The sequence below is a fragment of the Anolis sagrei genome, chromosome 3 (genome assembly GCF_037176765.1).
Source record: "Anolis sagrei isolate rAnoSag1 chromosome 3, rAnoSag1.mat, whole genome shotgun sequence".
NCBI classification, from domain to species: Eukaryota; Metazoa; Chordata; class Lepidosauria; order Squamata; family Dactyloidae; genus Anolis; species Anolis sagrei.
This window is the reverse complement of record NC_090023.1, coordinates 143,349,086-143,369,529: the sequence shown is the minus strand read 5'-3', so window position 1 is coordinate 143,369,529 and position 20,444 is coordinate 143,349,086. Positions and strand designations below refer to the sequence as shown.

General features: G+C 46.5%; 1 protein-coding gene across 1 annotated transcript; it reads right to left on the bottom strand.

Annotated features, from left to right (window-relative positions):
• Positions 1-12,141: 12,141 nt before the first annotated feature.
• NKX1-1 (NK1 homeobox 1) lies at positions 12,142-19,800 on the bottom strand. The gene is made up of 2 exons (XM_067466319.1): positions 19,428-19,800; positions 12,142-12,998 (listed from the first exon to the last, which is right to left on the bottom strand). The coding sequence occupies exons 1-2, from the start codon at positions 19,798-19,800 to the stop codon at positions 12,142-12,144; spliced, it is 1,230 nt and encodes a 409-aa protein (XP_067322420.1).
• Positions 19,801-20,444: the final 644 nt, after the last annotated feature.

Here is a 20,444-nt window from a genome sequence, read left to right as displayed (position 1 = left end):
CAAGGTAAGAGCAGGTGAAGAGTGACTTGGCCTTGGGGGCTGAGAGACCATGCCTGGCCCAAGGTCACCCACCTGATCCCCAAGTTGGGAAACAGAGAGTGCCTCTGGGTGACACACAAAAAAAGACATTGAATTCCTTGCACACAACCATCAGCTGCCATATTGTGCAATTTATTTACTGTAGTGTAGCACTTTATTATTACAGTCCATCCAGCAAATGAACGCATCTTTTAAAAAGAAGAGAAGGAAAAGGAATGATGAGTCTTTGATTATATTTTATATATGTAACTTCTAGTGATGCAAGGATAGAAGTCATGCAAATTGATAGAGGATGCAAGAACGCAAACTGCAACAGTGGCAGGAACAGGTAGCCAGCAGCCTTTCCAAGACTATCTGAGTTTGCTGTCTCCAAACTTAGTAACAACGAATGTAAACAATGTAAATACATTTTGCCTGCAATGTTTTACTTTTTCAGCTCCAATCTAAGGGCATACCAAGGAGAGTATATTTGTCCTGGCAAGCAATTAGCAGCGGTTTTTTGAGAAACCAGAAATGCATTAGATGCTGCAAAGGTGGAAGTTGATGAACTAGGTTGAAAACTGATTGTGATTCAAGCTCTTCATAACTATGTGTAAACTTACCTCCATGTCAATGACTTCTCTCCCCACTTAGTAGAACAAAAAGACTAGCCGCTACCTTCATTTAATGATAGCTGGAAAGAGGTCCCATAGCAGTATTTACTGGGGTTGCCAGCCCTCCAGATAAGCCAGTGTTTCTCAACCTCAGGATTAGGGCCCCTGAGGGGGTCACAAGGGGGTTTCAGAGGGGTCACCAAAGAACATCAGAAAACACATATTTCTGATGGTCCTAGGAATCTCTTTGGCATAGTCACAGTGCTCTTCGGATGTAGGTGAACTACATCTCCTCTAAATCACTGTCACGTCATCCCAAATCCCTGCAGTATGTTCTGTTGGTCATGGGGATCTCTGTGTGGGAAGTTTGGCCCAATTCTGTCGTCGGTGAGGTTCAGAATGCTCTTTGATTGTAGGCGAACTATAAATCACAGCAACTACAACTTCCAAGTGTCAAGGTCTATTTTCTCCAAATCCCACCAGTGTTCACATTTGGGCATATTGAGTATTTGTGCCAAGTATGGTCCAGATACATCACTGTTTGAGACCACAGTGCTCTCTGGATGTAGGTGAACTACAACTCCAAAACTCAAGGTCAATGCCCACCAAACCCTTCCAGTGTTTTCAGTTGGTCATGGGAGTGCCAAGTTTGGTTCATCTCCATTGGTGGAGTTCAGAATACTGTTTGATTGTAGGTTAACTATAAATTCCAGAAACTACAACTCCAAAAAGACTAAATCAATCCCTCCCTCAGCCCTATAAATATTCAAATTTGGGCGATCAGGTATTTGTGCCAAATTTGGTCCAGTGAATGAAAATTACATCCTGCATATCAGATATTTACATGACGATTCATAACAGTAGCAAAATTACAGTTATGAAGTAGCAATGAAAATAATTTTATGGTTAGGGGTCACCACAACATGAGGAACTGTATTAAGGGGTCGCAGCATTAGGAAGGTTGAGAATCATAGTTTTGGATGGTCTTCAGCTCCCAGAAATCCCAGTCAGTTTACCAACTGTTTGGAATTGTGGGAGCTGAAGTCCAAAACATCTGGAGGAACACAATTTGAGAAGCTTTGATATATGCCATTAGCAACATATATCATTTGGAATAGATCAAAACTGGCTTCTGCAAACACTTCTACTACATGTTGTTGAAGGCTTTCATGGCCGGAATCACTGGGTTGTGGCGCGTTTTCCGGGCTGTATGGCCATGTTCCGAAAGCATTCTCTCCTGACGTTTCGCCCACATCTATGGCAGGCATCCTCAGAGGTTGTGAGGTCTGTTGGAAACTAGGCAAGTGTGGTTTATATATGCATTCTATATATATATTCGTATTCTGCTATGTTTTAAAATGGTTTTTGAGTGTATTTCTTTCAGCTATTTTGAGCTGCATTTCCCCCAAATATGGTCCCAAAGTGTGAATATTGTAATCCTGTTCTTATCTTCACAAAGAATTTCTACCCTACCTTTCATGGAGAATCCTTGCAAAAAAAGTTTTTCCTTATATTTTTAAATGCATCCTGACACTCACCAGTAGGAAATTTCAAGGAGACAGTTAAGGGCACTGGTCAGTGGGGCTATTTGCTGTTGAAATCCATGGAGAGAAAGGCAATTCAACATGAAAGCACAAGAATAACTTTCTGTCCCATTCAACCTGATGTTTTAGCACAAGGGTCAAAGCAGCTGAACTCAAGCCCCAAATCAAGTGACTTTCTCTCCCTCCTGCAGATGAGCTTTTATTGTGTGCACACAGGAACACCACACACGTGGCCCCAGCTGATAGGACTCTGGTGCACTGAAATATTTCTCATATTTATTTGTTTTGGGTCTGCCCTGGTCTTTTGCCTGTGTCTCTTAAATGAGAAGAGGATTAGGGTATTACCAATGTGTTTGATGCCTTACTAAATAGCGATCGGTTCATAATGACCTCAAGTCCACGCTGGACCAAACAGTGTTCACAACAGAGAAAACAAAGCTGGAAATCTCTAGATCTCATTACTAATCCTCTTGAGCTCATCAGCCTGTCATTCATCACCAGACCTTCACCTGGTATTGCTGTAAAAGCCCATTTAATAGTGTCTCTGCGTATACCTCAAGGAACAACAGCTGCTAAAGAAATTCGGCTTTGTCCCCAAAAGACTTCAAGAGCTAAAGAGGTGTTGTTGAAGGCTTTCATGGTCACAATCACTGAGTTGCTGTGAGTTTTTCGGGTTGTATGGCCATGTTCCAGTAGCATTCTCTCCTGATGTTTTGCCTACATCTATGGCAAGCATCCTCAGAGGACATTTCACACACACACACACACACACACACACACACTCAATTTCCAATAGACCTCCAATAGACCTCTGAACAAACCTCTGAGGATGCTTGCCACAGATGCAGGTGAAATGTCAGGAGAGAATGCTACTGGAACATGGCCATACAGCCCAAAAAACTCACAGCAATCCAGACCTAAAACTTTCAGCTGTAGTGCATGATCCACACGGGATTCTCTGACATTGCATGGTGTGACATTGGAATAGATAAGCTGTGGCTACAATTGGCAGAAAGGGGGCAGTCTGAAGAGCCACATGCAGAAGGGGACACAACCAACCATGGCTCTACTAGATGAGGATAAGTGAGTGCGGGGAGGGGGAGACACACTAGAAGCTTGGTTAACTATTTCTACTATTCTCCCCAGTTCTTCCAAACTGGTTTCCTCTTTCCTGGCAAGGTTAAATTCATTTAGGACAGACCTGCACAACCTCCAGGTGTTTTGGACTACAGCTCCCAGAATTCCTGACCATTGAATAAGCTGCCTAGTGCTTCTGAGAGTTAGAGGCCCAAACGCCTGAGGGCCACAGGTTGTACAGACCTGATCTAGGATATCTAATAAGGTGTACTGCCTGAATAAAAGCTTTATTTGCATATTAGTAAAGGTAAAAGGTTTCCTCTGATATTAAGTCTAGTCTAGAATGAGATCCTGGGCTATAGGGCAGTGCAGATCCAGCCTCTGTGACTTTTGGCAACTCATAAAAGGTACAGGTTTCTTATGACATTAAGTCTAGTTGTGACCGACTGGGGGGTGGTGCTCATCTCCATTTCTAAGTTGAAGAGTTGGTGTTGTCCATAGACACCTCCAAGGTCATGTGACCAGCATGACTGCAGGGAGCACCATTATCTTCCCACAGAAGCGGTATCTATTGATCCACTCACATTTACATGTTCTCAAACTGCTAGATTGGCAGAAGCTGGGCCTAACAGCAGGAGCTCACTCCACTCCCCGACTCGAACCACCAACCTCTCGGTCAGCAAGTTCAGCAGCTCAGAGGTTTAACTCACTGCGCAACCAGGGGACCCATTTGTATATTACAAAGCCCAAAAATGGCCATATCATTCTAAATATTAGTACTGTATACATCAGGACATTACACCTTGATATCTGGATGCCTTACTTCAAATTGATTTATCCAAAGTTGTTTTACAAATTTGAAATCGACACATGGACTTTTAAAAATCTTTCTAGGAAAAATGTTGTTCCCTGGTCATACCTTATGTCTTCTTATTGATAGATGAATGCCACTAAAATAGTTTGTATCAGAAATATTACATTGTCTTTATTGAAGTTTTCCAAGTGCAATTTGGAGGACATTATGACTTAGACTTACCCTTCTATTTATTATTTTTAGCTTTTGGTAACTGATAACTTTGGTGGCCTTTTCAGGCAATGTATTTGACAAAAAGTTCCTGGGGACGCAACTGGGTTAAAGTGGGCCCCATGATATCTGCTGGCGTTTGGTTCCAAGGCACATACTGTGTACATATACAAATCCATGAATGTTCAAATCCCCATTATATGTGATGGCAATGTAAACTGGTGTCCTTTGTATAAAATAGTACATTAAGATTTGTTTGAGGGAATTTTTAAAAAATATTTTCCAGCGGTGGATAATCGAATCTGTGGCTGCAGAATCTATGAACATGACTAACTGTAGGGAAGTATGTGCTTGATTTGTTATTGAGAACTCAAATAGTCCTATCCTCCAATGGATCCTTCTGGTGACACTCTGCAACTGCTGAAAAAAATCCCACCACTGCTTTTTACAAAGACACTGCATGTTATCAAAGTCCTTTAAAGTGTAGTTTTGTTCCTTGAAATGGCTGTATGTTTTTTACCAAAGGAGCCAGGATTTTTTTAAAAGTTGTCACTTTGGATACCTGAACTGTCATGAGAAGATCCATCATAGAAACAGCCAGGTTTGCATGAAGCTACATTAAAAAGAAGCTCCGGTTTGTTTTTGCTTGTTCCAGAAAACCAGATTAGGGTGTTTAGTTGGTCAAATCTACTGCTAATATTTGTTGCCCACCTTTAATTGGGTCACAGTTTTGGTGCAGGAGGAGCATTTGCTAGACTGGCCACAGAGCCATTCAGCTAGGATGAGAGTCAGGGACATTCAAATTGCAGGAAAAGAGATCCCAGTGGTTCCCAACCTTTGGGCCTCCAGGTGTCTTAGACTTCAGCTCCCACCGCTCCTAAAAACTGGTAAGATGGCTGGGATTTCTTGGAGCTGAAGTCCAAAACATCTGGAAGCCCAAAGATTGGGAACCACTGCTTGAAGAACTTCCTGATGATAAGAGCCATTCACCAGTAAAATACTCTGCTTTGGAGTATGGTGGAGCAGGGCCATAGTCAGAAAAAAATTTCGGGAGGGGTTGAAACTCGCATATGTCAAGGTCTATTTTCCCCCAAGAGTGCTCCTAGGCAAAATCAACTATACTGCAAATGCTTACTTTGCGTAATGGGTGAGCCGCCCCTGGGGGTGTTGAAACCTGCCTCCTAGCTCTGAAGCAAAGAGCACAGCAGGGGGCAGAGCAACCTTCAATAGCCTGCAGCTCCACCCCTGTCAACCACCTCCACCAAGTCTGGCCTCCTTAATGAGAGCATTCAACACACACACACCCAACTTGGTTGCTTCACTACATCGGCTATTGCTGCAAGTAATGACAGTGTGAATAAATTTTCAATATTTGCTTGAGATAGTGCTTACAGTTCTGGAGGGACTCTTAATTTTTTGCATCTTATAGACTTAGCATGGGGACTTGGTTAACCAGCTAAAATTCATGAGTAAACCAGTTTTTTTTAAAAAAAAATCTGAAACATTTCCGGGGGGGGGGTGAACCCCTAACCCCCCCCCCCTCGCTACAGGCCTGTGGTGGAGTGTCTTCTTTGGAGGTTTTAAAGCAGGAACTGGATGGCCATCTGTCGTGGGTGGTCTGATTGTGTGATCCTGCATGGCAGGAGGTTGGTTGGATGGTCCTTGTGGTCTCTTCCAATTTTAGGATTATATGAATTTCTCTCTCTCTCTAGACACACACATAGCCCTACAGAGAGATGGATTTCTTGAATTGTCCAATGAATGTACTGGCCATGGCAGGATACAGTGGCAGAATTATTGTTGTTGTTGTTGTTGTTGTTGTTGTTGTTGTTGAAGGCTTTCATGACTGGAATCACTGGGTTGTAGTTTTTTGGGGTTATATGGCCATGTTCTAGAAGCATTCTCTCCTGATGTTTTGCCTGCATCCATGGCATACATCCTCTGAGGATGCTTGCCATAGATGCAAGCAAAACGTCAGGAGAGAATGCTTCTAGAACATGGCCATATAGACCGAAAAACCTACAACAACCCATTATTATTATTATTATCATCATCATCTTTACTTATATCCACTGAAGGTACTGGCCATGGCAGGGTACAGTGGCAGAATTGTTGTTGTTGTTGAAGGCTTTCATGACTGGAATCACTGGGTTGTTGTCGGTTTTTTGGGGCTATATAGCCATGTTCTAGAAGCATTCTCTCCTGATGTTTTGCCTGCATCTATGGCATATATCCTCTGAGGGTGCTTGCCATAGATGCAGGCAAAATGTCAGGAGAGGATGCTTCTAGAACATGGCCATATTGCCTGAAAAACTTACAACAACCCATTATTATTATTATTATTATTATTATTATTATTATTATTACTTATACCCTGCCTTTCTCCTCATGGGGAGTTGGCTAACATCTATCCACATTAGAGAGTTTAAAAAGAGCAATACAAAAAATTTAAAATTATGGCTCCTTGGACCTGTGCTGGGCTGGCCAACAGGAGGTGAAGAGGCCAGTTTGCTTCTCTTGCCAAAGCTGAGCAAAACCAGTTTCCGGCATTGTGACTTGTCTGTCATATAGGAGTTAGTCAAAATTACTACTACAGGGTGGCTCTTGAATTTAGTTATACCTGAGGGACCACTGCAGTCCTTATCTCATATTTTAAATAGCCCTTCTAAGTCAAATTTCCCACATAATAGAATAATAGAACCATAGTATTCTCAAGCTGAAAGAGACCACTTGGGTCATCCAGTCCAAACCCTCTGCCATGCAGAAAAAACAAATTCAAAGCACACACCCAACAGCCTCCAAAGAAGAAGCTTCCACCAGACTCTGGAGCAGAGAGTTCCACTGTTGAACTGCTCTTACAGTCAGAAAGTGCTTCCTAAGGTGGATTCTCCTTTCCTGTAATTTGGACCCATTGCTCCCAGTCCTAGTCTCCAGGGCAGCAGAAAACAAGCCTGCTCCCTCTTCCTCCTGACAGCCTTTCAATATATGTAAATATGGCTCTCATGTCTTCTCTAGCCTTCTCTTCTGCAGACTAAATATGCCCAGCTCTTTAAACTGCTCTTCAGAGGGCATGGCTTCTTTCGAGTAATTGAAGACAGAAGAAGATATGCAAATTTGCCCCTACATATAGAAGTCGAAATAACTTGAAGGTACCTGTTCCCACCTGATCTTGGAAGCCAAGTAGGGCCTGGCTAGTCCTTGGGTGGGATATTGCTAGGGAATGTACAGGTACTTTAGATTGTGTTTCAGAGGAAGACAATGCCAAATGACCTCTTAAGTATCTCTTGTTGAAGAAATCCTATGAAATTCATGTGATTGCCCCAAGTAAAAGAGGTGACTTGAAAGGCACATCATGTATGCACACATGCATTCTATGTGCTTGTACTCATCAGCTCTCTCTCTCTCTCTCTCTCTCTCTCTCTATATATATATATATATATATATATTCATATTCGATGCAACTTCTTTTGAATATATGCCTCAAATAACCCCAGAAACAGCCCAAAAACCAAGACACTAAGGATTTTTTGTTGTTGGTTGGGCTGTTATTAAACTGTGCATTTGCCCGACAGTTGATCACAGCAGAGAAATCTCATTCCAAACCCCATCCAACTCCATCTTTCATCCAAACTAAACAGCCTGGGAGATCTGGGAGGCTCAAACCTCCTCTTTGTTTTGCATCTTGTAGTACTTCCCAATCGGACTCTAAGCCTCTTACCTCGCCAAGCAAAGTTAGAAAGGTCTTGGTTGGAATTGCATATTATCCACCAGGATCAGGACCCGCTTAGTCCTCCGAAGTATTTACATTCCTTCCTCATTTGGTAGTCTTCCATATACTTTAGAATAAGACCAAACATTCAATTAGGATGCTTGTTGTTGTTGTTTTTCTCTTTAAAAAGGAGACTTAGCGACACGAAGCATTAAACACCAATGGTTTCAAGGAAAGGCATCCCAAAGGAAGTTTTTAGTACTGTGATATGCCTGCGTACTTATATATAACTCGCGTGTGGAGGAGCTTCAGAAAGGTAGGCGATGAGCCCAAGCTCCTTCCCAAAGGCCCAGCTCCGCCCTTTGGCTCCCACTCTGGCTGAAGAGGAAGGAGGGAAGGAAGGAAGGAGACAAGGAAGGAAGGAAGGAAGGAAGGAAGGAAGGAAGGAAGGAAGGAAGGAAGGAAGGAAGGAAGGAAGGAAGGAAGGAAGGAAGGGGAAGGGAGGAGAGTGGAGGGGAGGAAGGAAGGAGACGAGGAAGTAAGGAAGGAGAGAAGGAAGGAAGGAGAGAAGGGAGGGGGAAGGGATGGGAGGAAGGAAGGAGGGGAGGAAGGAAAGAAGGAAGGAGCGAAGGAAGGAGAGAAGGGGGAGGGGAGGGGAGAGGGGAGGAAGGAAGGTGACGAAGAAGGAAGGAAAGAGAGAAGGAAGGAGAAAAGGGGAGGGGAGGGGAGGAAGGAGACGAGGAAGGAAGGAAGGAGAGAAGGAAGGAAGGAAGGAAGGAAGGAAGGAAGGAAGGAAGGAAGGAAGGAAGGAAGGAGCGAAGGAAGGAAGGACGGATGGATAGAAGGAAGGAGAGGAGAGGATAAAGGGAGGGAGGGAGGGAGGAAGGGGAAGAAAGTAAGGAAAGGGAAGGAGGGAGAAGAGGAAGGAAGGAAGGAAGGAAGGAAGGAAGGAAGGAAGGAGCGAAGGAAGGAAGGACGGATGGATAGAAGGAAGGAGAGGAGAGGATAAAGGGAGGGAGGGAGGGAGGAAGGGGAAGAAAGTAAGGAAAGGGAAGGAGGGAGAAGAGGAAGGAAGGAAGGAAGGAAGGAAGGAAGGAAGGAGCGAAAGAAGGAAGGAAGGACGGATGGATAGAAGGAAGGAGAGGAGAGGATAAAGGAAGGGAGGGAGGGAGGGAGGGGAAGAAAGGAAGGAAAGGGAAGGAGGGAGAAGAGGAAGGAAGGAAGGAAGGAAGGAAGGAAGGAAGGAAGGAAGGAAGGAAGGAAGGAAGGAAGGAAGGAGCAAGCGGAGGAAGGAAGAGCGGCTTTTGGAGGAGAGTGAGGCAGCCCCGCAGTCTAGGAAATCCCAGCTCGGATGGGATTCTACATCAGAAAAAAGCCCGCATGATGGGAAATGGATAGATCAAGTAGATAGGGTTTTAGAAAGATTGTAGGGAAGCCCATACTTTGACCCACCCGCTTTCTCCGTCCCTCCTGCCCCACCTTTGATGTTTCCACCGATCCACTTAAGGTGACACTATTTTGTCAGGTTTCCCGCCCCCTTCCTGGAATTCCCCTTTGTTCTCACAGAAGGGGTTTGGCCCAGGTGGAGGACGGGTCCCAGCCTCTCCTGTAACAGTTCTCTTAAGCAAAGCTTTTTGTGACTGGTTCTGGCTCCCGAAGTGCGGCACCCCCTCGCTCCCCCTGACACGCGCCTCTTTTTCTTCACCGGCTCAGCCGCGGGAGCCCACCGAGCAGGGCACACTCTCTCGGCCTCAGAGGGAGGCAGAGGCAGGCAGAACTCTTTCCAAGGAAACCAAGAGGGTCGCTTGACGTCGGAGAGCAACTGGGCGCCGTTGGGAGCGAGAGAAGGCTACAAAGGCAGGCTCCGCGGTTTCAAGAGGATGGAGGTGGAGCCCCATAACCCCCCCCCCTCCCGCAAGGTCAACTTTTCCCTGGGATGGAAACCCGGCTTACAATTGGTGGGGGGGGGGGGGGGGTGCGTGGGAGGGACTGAACACAACTTTGCCCGGAGGAAGGGCCGAATTATGTAACTCCTTATGAATCAACAATATGATCATCTAATAATATTAATAGCCATTATTACATAAAATCATAATGTAATAAGAAATAGTACAAATATTATTTCTTAAAGGTGAAGGTAAAGGTAGGTAAAGGTATTCCCCGGACATTAAGTCCAGCCGTGTCCGACTCTGGGGGTTGGTGCTCATCTCCATTTCTAAGCCGAAGAGCAACGTTGTCCGTAGACACCTCCAAGGTCATGTGGCCGGCATGACTGCATGGAGCGCCCTTACCTCCCAGCAGGAGCGGTACCTAAATCTACCCAAATTTGCATGTTCTTGAACTGCTAGGTTGGCAGAAGCTGGGGTTAACTATTTCTTAATAACTATTTCTTAATAAATATTTTAAATTACTATTAATGTGATTGCTTCATAATTATTAATAGATGTTATTACTTAATAATTTTAATGTTGATATTATTATTATTACATATAACTATTATTACTTAATAACTAATGTTATTGTTTCATAATTGTTATCATTATGTAATAATAATTTTAATAATAATAAATACCAATATTACTTAATAACTATTGACGTGATTGCTTCATAATTATTAATAGATATTATTACTTAAAAATAGTAATAAATAATACCAATATTACTACGTAATAACTATTAATGTTATTGCTTCATAATTGTTATTACTATTTAATAACTTTAATAATAATAGATACCAATATTATTACTTATTATTACTATTACTGAACGCGATTGCTTCATAATTATTGATAGATATTATTACTTAATAATAGTAATATAGAATACCAATATTATTACTTAATAACTATTAACATGATTGCTTCATAATTATTGATAGATATTATTACTTAATAATAGTAATATAGAATACCAATATTATTACTTAATAACTATTAAACCGCTTTGAGTCCCCCTCGGGGTGAGAAAAGCGGTATACAAATATTTTAAGTAAATAAATAAATAATGCTAATGTTATTGCTTCATAATTAATAGATATTATTTAATAATAGCTTAAATAATAATACATATCAATATTATTACTTATTATATTATTATTATTATAATAATATTATTATTATAATATTATTATATTATTAAACTACTAACGTGATTATTAATAGATATTATTACTTAATAATATTTTTGATGTTGATATTATTATTAGATATTACTATTATTATTTAAGAACTATTAATGTTATCACTTGATAATTATTAAGATATCATAATTTAATAATAGCTTAATAATATTTATATTGTTAGAGATTATTATAGAGTTATTATTATATTATTATTATAGTTATTATATTATTATTATAGATATTATTATTATACTATTGTTATCACTTGATAATTATTAATAAATATCATTATTTAGTCATAGCTTAATAATATTTATATTGTTAGATATTAGTTATTATATTATTATTATTATAGATATTAGTTATTATTATCACTTAATATTATTAATTAATATTAATACTTAATGGCTGATAATGTTGAGCCATGAAGGGCTTCTAATCATTACTGAAATGACGAGGGATTTTTTTAAAAATCAATATAATAGGAAAGCCCCATCACTGCCTTTCCCTGTCTTCGTTTCACTACAAAGAGCGCCGGAATCGTTTCGCTTCGAGGCCGCTATTCCGCATTCACTCCCGTTCTACATTTTAGTTTTTGGTGTGGGAATTGGCTCCCTATCCAGGGCCAAAATAGGAGCAAATTGGAAATATTCAAACCGCGAGCGGTTCCTTCTCATATTGCAAAAATCTGGCTCCATCTGGAGCAGCAAGGAAGAAGCAAAGGGATTCAGGGCTGGTGGAGGGGGAGAGAGGCGAACCCGCCTTTGGGACAAAGCAGCCTCGACGCCCCCATTCATTCTTTTATTAGTAGTATTAGTATTATTCGCAGCAAAGTGCTTTCCGGTCACTTCCTTCGGACTTTATATATATATATGTACACGGTCTATATACAGACACATTATTACAAAAGTTTGGTTCCGAAATAAGAGTTCTTTTCCCAAAGCGGGGCTCTCTTCCCGCCCTTTTGAGGCCCGAGAGCGGGCGGGGCGGCGAGGGCCGAGCGGGGGAAGCGTCCTGGTGTCCGCGGCGTGGGCTCAGAGGTGGGGCGCGTAGAAGGCGGCGGGGGCGCCGTAGCCCTGGGAGCCGAGCACGAAGGGCGAGAGGACGGCGGGACCGGGGAGGAAGGGCAGCGGGCCGGCGCAGACCAGGCCCCCGGCGCCCGGGTGGGTGGCGTAGGCGCCGGGCCCCGCGTGGAGCGCCAGCCCGTGGGCCCCCAGCGGCGGGGAGTGGCTGAGCGGGCTGAGCGGGCCGGAGAGGCCTCCCACCGAGCCGCCGCCTCCCCCGCCGCCTCCTCCTCCCCCGCCGGTGGGCGCGCTGGTGTCGGCGCCCGGGTTCTGCTTCTTCCACTTGGTGCGCCGGTTCTGGAACCAGATCTTGACCTGGGTCTCGGTGAGGCTGAGCGAGAGGGCCAGGTTGAGGCGCTCGCACACCGACAGGTACCGCGTCGCCTTGAACTTGTTCTCCAGCGCCACCAGCTGCTCGTACGTGAAGGCCGTCCGCGCCCGGCGGGGCTTCCCCGACTTGGAGTCCGAGCCCGGCCGCTTCCGCTTCGCCTTCGACGACGACGACGACGACGAGGAAGAAGACGACAAGGAGGACGAGGAAGAAGGCGGCTGGGAGTTAGGGCCCGCTTGAGGCTGAGGCTGCTGCTGCGAGGGAGGAGGAGGAGGAGAAGGCCGTGGAGGGGGCTGCTCTCCGCCTTTCCCCCTTTCCTCCTCTTCGACCTGAAGGGCGCCCTCGCTGTGGCCGCACAACCCCGCTCCTCCTTCCTCTTCCTCTTCTTCCTCCTCCTCTTCTTCTCCCGCTTCCTCCTCTTCTTCCTCCTCAGGCGCTTCGGGGCTCCTCCGGTGGAGACTCGGGGCCTCCTCCTCCTCCTCGCTCCGGTACAGCTCTGCGCAGAAGAAAAAGGCGGGAAAGCGTTAGGCCTCCGCAGTCTTCCCTCCAATTACCTCACAAACCCCCTCAAATAGCCCCTCATGCAGTTGGAAGGTATGAGGGGACATGAGAGAAGCCTCCCACAAGGATGATAAAACATCAAAACATCCAGGCGTCTCCTGGGCAACGTCCTTGCAGACGGCCAATTCTCTCACACCAGAAGCGACTTGCAGTTTCTCAAGTCGCTCCTGACACACAAAAATAAAGTTGAAAGGCAGCAATTAATGTATTGTCGAAGGCTTTCATGGCCCCTTCCACACAGACCTATATCCCAGAATATCAAGGCAGACCATCCCACACTATCTGCTTTGAACTGTGTTAGCTGAGTCCACACTCAGACAATGTGAGATTTTCCGCCTTGATATTCTGGGATATAATGTGTGGAAAGGCCCTAAATTGTTGTGAGTTTTCCGAGCTGTATGGCCATGTCCCAGAAACATCCTCTCCTGACGTCTCGTGGTTATTCTCTGAGGTTGTGAGACTTCAAAACCTCTCAGGGTGCCTGCTATAGATACAGGCGAAACGTCAGGAAATAATGCTACTGGGACATGGCCATATAGTCCGGAAAACTCACCGCAACCCAAGGCAGCAATTGCTCTACACACTGAATTCTCTCTCTCAACAAGGAAACGGGTTCGGGGAATGCTGCTAGGACACAGCCACCCGACAGCCCAATATATTTGGGGGTGTTGTGTGGCCGTGTTCTAGCACCACTTTCTCCTGGCCTTTCGACTGCATCTGTGGCTGGCATCTTTAGATCCTCAGATGTAAGCGAAAACGTCAGAATTTTTTTGGTCGTGTCAGGAGCGACTTGAAAAAGTGCAAGTTGCTTCTGGTGTGAGAGAATTGGCCATCTGGAAGGACGTTGCCCAGGGGACGTTCGGATGTTGTGATGTTTTAACATCCTTGTGGGAGGCTTCTCTCATGTCCTCGCATGAGGAGCTGGAGCTGATAGAGGGAGCTCATCCGCTCTCTCCCCGAAAATGCTTCTAGACGACGGCCAAAGAGTCCGGAGTCCACACAACAACACCCTCGTGAGACTTTCCGATTCCCTCCCCGCCCTCTCCTGACTTTCCTCAGGGACGCACCTTTTTTGTGAAAGTTCCCCAACGCTCTCCACACAGCCAGATAACGCTGTGAATATCAAGGCAGAACATCCCACAATATCTGCTTTGAACTGGGTTATAGGGTAGTGTGGACTCAGGGCCCTTCTGCACAGCTCTATAACCCAGAATATCGAGGCAGAAAATCCCACAATATCTGCTTTGAACTGAGTCCACACTGCCATATAGTCAAAGCAGAAAATGTGGGATTTTATTCAGCTGTGTGGAAGGGGCCTCCGTCTTCCCTTTTGCTTCTCCCAAGATAACTTTTTGGTTCCCGGATTCTCAACTGGTTCTACCATAAAAAGTAATGAAACTGCAAAAACTTTTGTTTTGGCGGGACATCCTGTCATAGCTTTTCCAGTGAATATCTTATGGAGTCCAGACCAATTTAGCAGTTTGTGCCAGCCACCAAAACACGACCTGGAGTATAACTGAGGGCCCCTTCCACACAGCTGAATAAAATCACACGTGATCTGCTTCGAACTGGCATATATGGCAGTCCGGACTCAAGATATCCCAGTTCAAAATGTGGGATTTTCTGCCTTGATATTCTGGGATATAGGGCTGTGTGGAAGGGCCTGAGGACTACTTTCAAAATAAGTTGTCGCACAATGAAATAGGAAATAGCCCCTTCAAAGCAGGAACACATTTTATTTTCAAATTTTGTTACGTAGTGGAATTAGATAGATAGACCCTCACTTTCCAGTCTAGAAATGTTTTTTTCCCCGGGCCCTTCCACACAGCCATATAATCCAGAATATCAAGGCAGGGAATCCCACAGTATTCGATATATTGTCGAAGGCTTTCAAGGCCGGAATCACTGGGTTGTAGGTATTTCGGGCTGTATGGCCATGTTCTAGAAGCATTCTCTTCTGACGTTTTGCCTGCATCTGTGGCAAGCATCCTCAGAGGTTGTGAGGTTCACAACCTCTGAGGATGCTTGCCACAGATGCAGGCGAAACGTCAGGAGGGATGCTTGCCACAGATGCAGGCGAAACGTCAGGAGGGAATGCTTCTAGAACATGGCCATACAGCCCGAAAAATCTACAACAACTAACAATATTTGCTTTGAACTGGATTATCTAAGTCTACACTGCCATATATTCCAGATCAAAGCAGGTAACATGGGGTTCCCTGCCTTGATATTCTGGGTTATAGGACTGTGTGGAAGGGCCCTTCAACAAGGTAACTTTTCAAGTGCTGGAAACCTGCGCTGCTGCCCTAGGAAACTGTTATTCCCGTGGCTTTATTAGACTGCGTTTCCCTTTAAAATAGAAACAAAACCAAAAGCCCAAAGGCCCCCCTCGCCCCTCCAGGCATTGCCCCCCATCTGCAGCCCCCAAGTCACGGTCCCGAGAAGAGGGGCCACCAAATAGGGGTCTTTTTTGAGAGGGCGGGACGGGGCAGCATTGTCTCATCATATCTTCAACATAGGGGTGTGATGGTGTGTCCCTAAGTGGCGGTGTCCTATTCTGGATCCGTCTGGTCTTTCCCAAGGTGGAAAACGGCCCTCGACGAGTGTTTGTTTGACCCGCCTTCCTCTTGGCAACAAGGGAAAGGGACAGAACACTCAAACATTCCTCACTACTCTGGGAAGTGCCTTAAAAAGCATTGGGGGGGGGGGGAGAGGTTCGGCTTGAGTTCCTGTCACTTCGAAGGCGGGAAAGGCTTCTCTGAAGTGGCTCCGAAGCCTCCCGGCATTGTAAACAAACGCGTTTGGTTTCCAGGCCTGAGGCGCCGGGGTGTTTTCATAGGGAGCCGATCCGCGCGGGACAGGAAGGGCCTCCTTCTCCTCCTCCTCGCCGCCTCTGCCCCAAAGCTTTCGGCTTCTACCCAAAGGCCCCTTGGCATTTCCAGCGCCCTGCTCGGGAGGCTTCTTTAAGAAGAGCCTTTTTCCCTTCGGGGAGTCTCCTTGAAAGATGGTCCGGACTCGAAGACATTTCCACAGGCGGAGGAGCCCTTGCTTGTTCGTTTCAGAGGAAAACAAACACCGCTTCCCGTGGATTCTTTCCTTGCCTGGGTCCTCGGAGCCGCAAAGAAGGAAAATAAATACTCATACTCATCACTGGTCCTCCTCATTCTACTCCTCCTCCGTTTCTTATCCTTCTCCGCATCCTCGTCCTCGTCCTCCTCCTCTTCTTCTTCTCCTCTCCTCCTCCTCTTCATCTTCTTATTCTCTTCTTCCTCCTTCTTCCTCTTCTTATCCTCTTCCTCCTCTTCTTCATTTTCTTCTTATCCTCCTCTTCCTCTTTCTTCCTCTTCTTCATCTTACTTTCCCCTCTTCCTCCTTCCTCTTCGCCTTCGTCAGCTTATCCTCTTCTTCTTTCTCTTCTTCATCTTCTTCATTTTCTTCTTATCCTCCTCTTCCTCCTTCTTCCTCTTCTTCATCTTCTTACTTTCCCCTCTTCCTCCTTCCTCTTCGCCTTCGTCAGCTTATCCTCCTCTTCCTCCTTCTTTCTCTTCTTCATCTTCTTATCCTCCTCTTCATCTTCTTCTTATCCTTCTCCTCTTCTCCTCCTTCTTCATCTTCTTTGTCTTATCCTCCTCTTCCTCCTCCTTCTTCCTCTTCTTCATCTTACCTTCCCCCTCTTCCTGGCCTTCATTTTCTTATCCTCCTCTTCCTCCTCCCTCTTCTTCACCTTATTATTCTCCCCTCTTCCTCTTCCTTTCTTCCTCCTCTTCTTCATCATCTTCTTATCCTCTTCCTCCTTCTTCTTCCTCTTCTTACCCTCCTCCTCTTACTCCTCTTTCTTCTTCGTGGTCTTCTCCTCCTCCTCCTCCTTCTCTTCTTTTATGAGGATGTCCTTGGGCCCAAAGACCAGCCTCGGTGGCAGGTCCCCACTTCGTGTGGCGCACAAACCAGACCGCAGCAACTATTTTTAAACTTTATTTCGGCGTATATGTAAGATTAATCGCTCGTTACGAGGCCTGGGAAGCGCGGCGTGGCTTTTTTGGGGAACCAGGACCCGTTTCTCCGGGAACAGAGATTCCCTGAGGAAGTCAGAAGGGGAGAAAGAGGACGCTGCGGGGTTTTTATTTTAATATTTTATATTTTCCCGACTCGCCCGAGTTCCCACCGAGGCTGATACCCGCCACGGCCTGGTCTCTTTTTGTGAGAGGATGAAAAGGGGAAAAAACACCTAAAAACTAATCGCACAACCATCGCTTCCTCTAAATCGGAACCAACACCATTTACGTAAATTCGAACCAAGAACCGCTTTTTTTCGTGACGGACTCCACGCTGCCTCCTGACAAGAGTTCTTGGCTTTTAAAAAAAAGAAAACAGAAGCAAACCCAGCGCGTCCCGGGCTACTCGCTTTCGGCCCAGCATCCAAGGACCTTTCCACACAGCCCTATATCCCAGAATATCAAGGAAGAAAATCTCATATCTGAGTGTGGACTCAGGTAATCCAGTTCAAAGCAGATATTGTGACATTTTCTGCCTTGATATTCTGGGATATAGGGCTAAGTGGAAGCGCCCCAAGTCTCCACATGCACCGAGCGTCTAACGCGGTTGGAAGGTAGTTTTCAAGTTGCTTAACCAACTCCCACAAAAGCGCGCGAAAGTGCATCGGGTTTGTGGCCTCGCCACAAGAGGGTTGCAGGTTTGCTCATTTATGTACCGAGAAAGCGCTTTCTTCCACCCCAGTTTGAAACTGCGTTAAATGGCCAATGTAGACGCGGGTACCCGTGTGTCCTCCGCTCGGGCAAGAATTTCCATTCCCTTAGGACCCTTCCACACAGCCATATAACCTAGAATATCAAGGCAGAAAATCCCACAATTTGAACTGGGTTATCTGAGTCCACACTGCCAAATGTTCCAGTTCAAAGCAGATAATGTAGGATTTTATTCAGCTGTGTGGAAGGGGCCTCCGACTCCCAGCTTTAACTATGAGGAGAAATATGTTGGACTTAGGAACTCAAAAACGAATATAATGTAGTTTCAGGTGAACTGCATTGAAATGGATTATATGGCAATGCAGACTCACATAATCCAGTTCGGTGCGGTTAACCTGCTTTCTGAATCTGCATTATATAGCAGTGTGGATCCCTCCGGACGCTGCAAAAGTAGGCAGTTTGAGCTGCATCACATTGACCATATAATTCAGCTCCAAAGTGCATTGAGTTGCTGTGAGTTTTCCGGGCTGTATGACCATGTTCCAGAAGTATTCTCTCCTGACGTTTCGCCCACATCTATGGCAGGCATCATCAGAGGTTGTGAGGTCTGTTGGAAACTAGACAAGTGGGGTTTATATACATGTGGAATGTCCTGGGTGAGAGAAAGAACTCTTGTCTGGGTTGCTTTGAGTTTTCCGGGCTGTATGGCCATGTTCCAGAAGCATTCTCTCCTGACGTTTCGCCCACATCTGTGGCAGGCATCCTCAGAGGTTGTGAGATCTGTTGGAGACATTGACTGGATCCCTGCGAAGGGCGCCTTCCTTCCTTCCCGCCAACTGTCAGATCCGCCTCCAAAGGGAATAGCGAGCGCATTCTGCACTGTATCGTTGATGCAGTTTGATTCCACTTCACCATGGAACTGAGGCAGCTGTGGCTTGGCGAAACACCAGCTCTGTTGGGAGGAGAAAGCTGGAGACTTTGCAAAACTACAACTCCCACGAAAGTGGATTCAAGCTGCATTACAGAAAAGTGCAGTGTTGAATAATCCTGTTCTGTGCAATGTAGCCTGGAAAGGCCAGAGCCTGGAGGTCACCCCGCGTAGATTTCCCGGATTCCCCGCGTGTCCCGGGCGGAGAGTGGGATGGAAGGAAGGAGAAAGGAAAGGGGGGGGGGGGGTCGTCGTCCCAAGGCAAGGCGAAGCAATCTGCGGCCCAGGTCGCGCGCCCTTCCCCGGTCGATGGGCAGCCCTAATAAGTGTAATAGGTTTTAATCGAGTAATTATCCGAATTTTGACCCTCTATAATTTAGATGTTAGGCGAGGGGTTTGCAAGGTGCTTGAAAGAGATATGCACGATTCGATAATAGGATATCGACCCGCTGGTGGCCGAGGCGCCACTCCAGGGCCGGCTCTCCCCCCCCCCCCCCCCGTTATATTATGCAGCCTCTTTAGGCAGCTAAGCACATTTGGCGTGCCCACGGAATCGAAGGGATTTAATTGTTTTTCCAGCGATAAACCCGCGTTTTGCTCACAATTAGTCTGATTTGTCCTTTAAGGAAAAAAGAAAGAGTGTGTGTGAGAGAGAGGAGACTGAAGGAGACATTGAAGCCTCAGACCCAGGACTTGGGGCTTGTGTGCGTGTGGATGCGGGGCTGGTACTCACTGCCTGGGGCGAAGGGGCTCTTCCTCCGTCGCGGCTCCTCTTCCGCCTCCTCGGCCGCTTTGCAGAGCAGGGCGCAGGCCCGCCGGGCCTTGCTGTTGAACTTGTTGGGGTCCAGGATGTCCAGCACGGAGAAGGGGGTGGTGCGGTGGCCCAAGGCCGGCCCTTCGCCGCCCAAGGGGGGTCCTCCTCCTCCGCCGCCGCCGCCCCCGCCCCGCTCGCCTTCGGGGCAGGAGTAGGGCGGCGGGCTCTCCATGCTGCCGCCTCCCCGCCAGCCGCAGCCTGAGCCCGGCGCCTGCTCCTCCTCGGCGGGGCTGCTTCCCGGCTCCGCTCCTGCTGCCGAAGGAGCCCCGTCGCGGCCGCTCAGCAGGTTCATGGCTCTCTCTCTCTCTCAGTCTCTCTCTCAGAGAGGAGAGGAGGTAGGAGCAGCAGCAGCCCCCTCCTCTCTCTCCCTCCTTTCCCTTCCTCCCTCCCTCCCTCCCTCGGGGGTCCTGGGCTCCTCCGCGCCCGCCCTCTTTAGCCCTCGCTCGCCATTGGCTGCCCAGGCCTCGCCCGCAAGGGACCCCCCAGTCGCCCCAAGTGTCCCGGCGCCCTTTCGCCCCCTCTCTCACCTTCTTCTCTTCCTTACATGAGACAGGCGTGGGAGGCGGAGCAACCCCCCCCCCCTCACCTTTAAATCTCAATCCTTCGAAGGGTCGAGTTTGTTTTCCTTTCACTTGGAGCATTCCCCCCCCCCCCCCCACTTTCCCCTGACCAAATGCAAAGTTTCTCGTGGGATGTTATTGTTGTTATTGTGCGTCCTCTTTTTCCTTTCCGACTTTTCAAGACAAGAAGTTGCCTTTCCCCTCTGAAGCCCCTTCGACGCTGCCCTATATCCCAGGATCTGATCCCAGATTATCTCCCAAATAATAACAGGATTCAATCTGCCTGGGGTCAGATCCTGGGATATAGGGCAGGGTAGATCCAGCCTGAGGCTGAGAGAGCGTGACTTGCTCAAGACATCCCCCTCTGCCAGAGTCC

Coding starts and splice junctions, on each gene's coding strand:
- NKX1-1 (XM_067466319.1), bottom strand. CDS start 19,800: ATGAACCTGCTGAGCGGCCGCGACGGGGCTCCTTCGGCAGCAGGAGCG. Junction 12,999..19,427: donor GAGCCCCTTCGCCCCAGGCA/GTGAGTACCAGC, acceptor TCTTCTGCGCAG/AGCTGTACCGGAGCGAGGAG.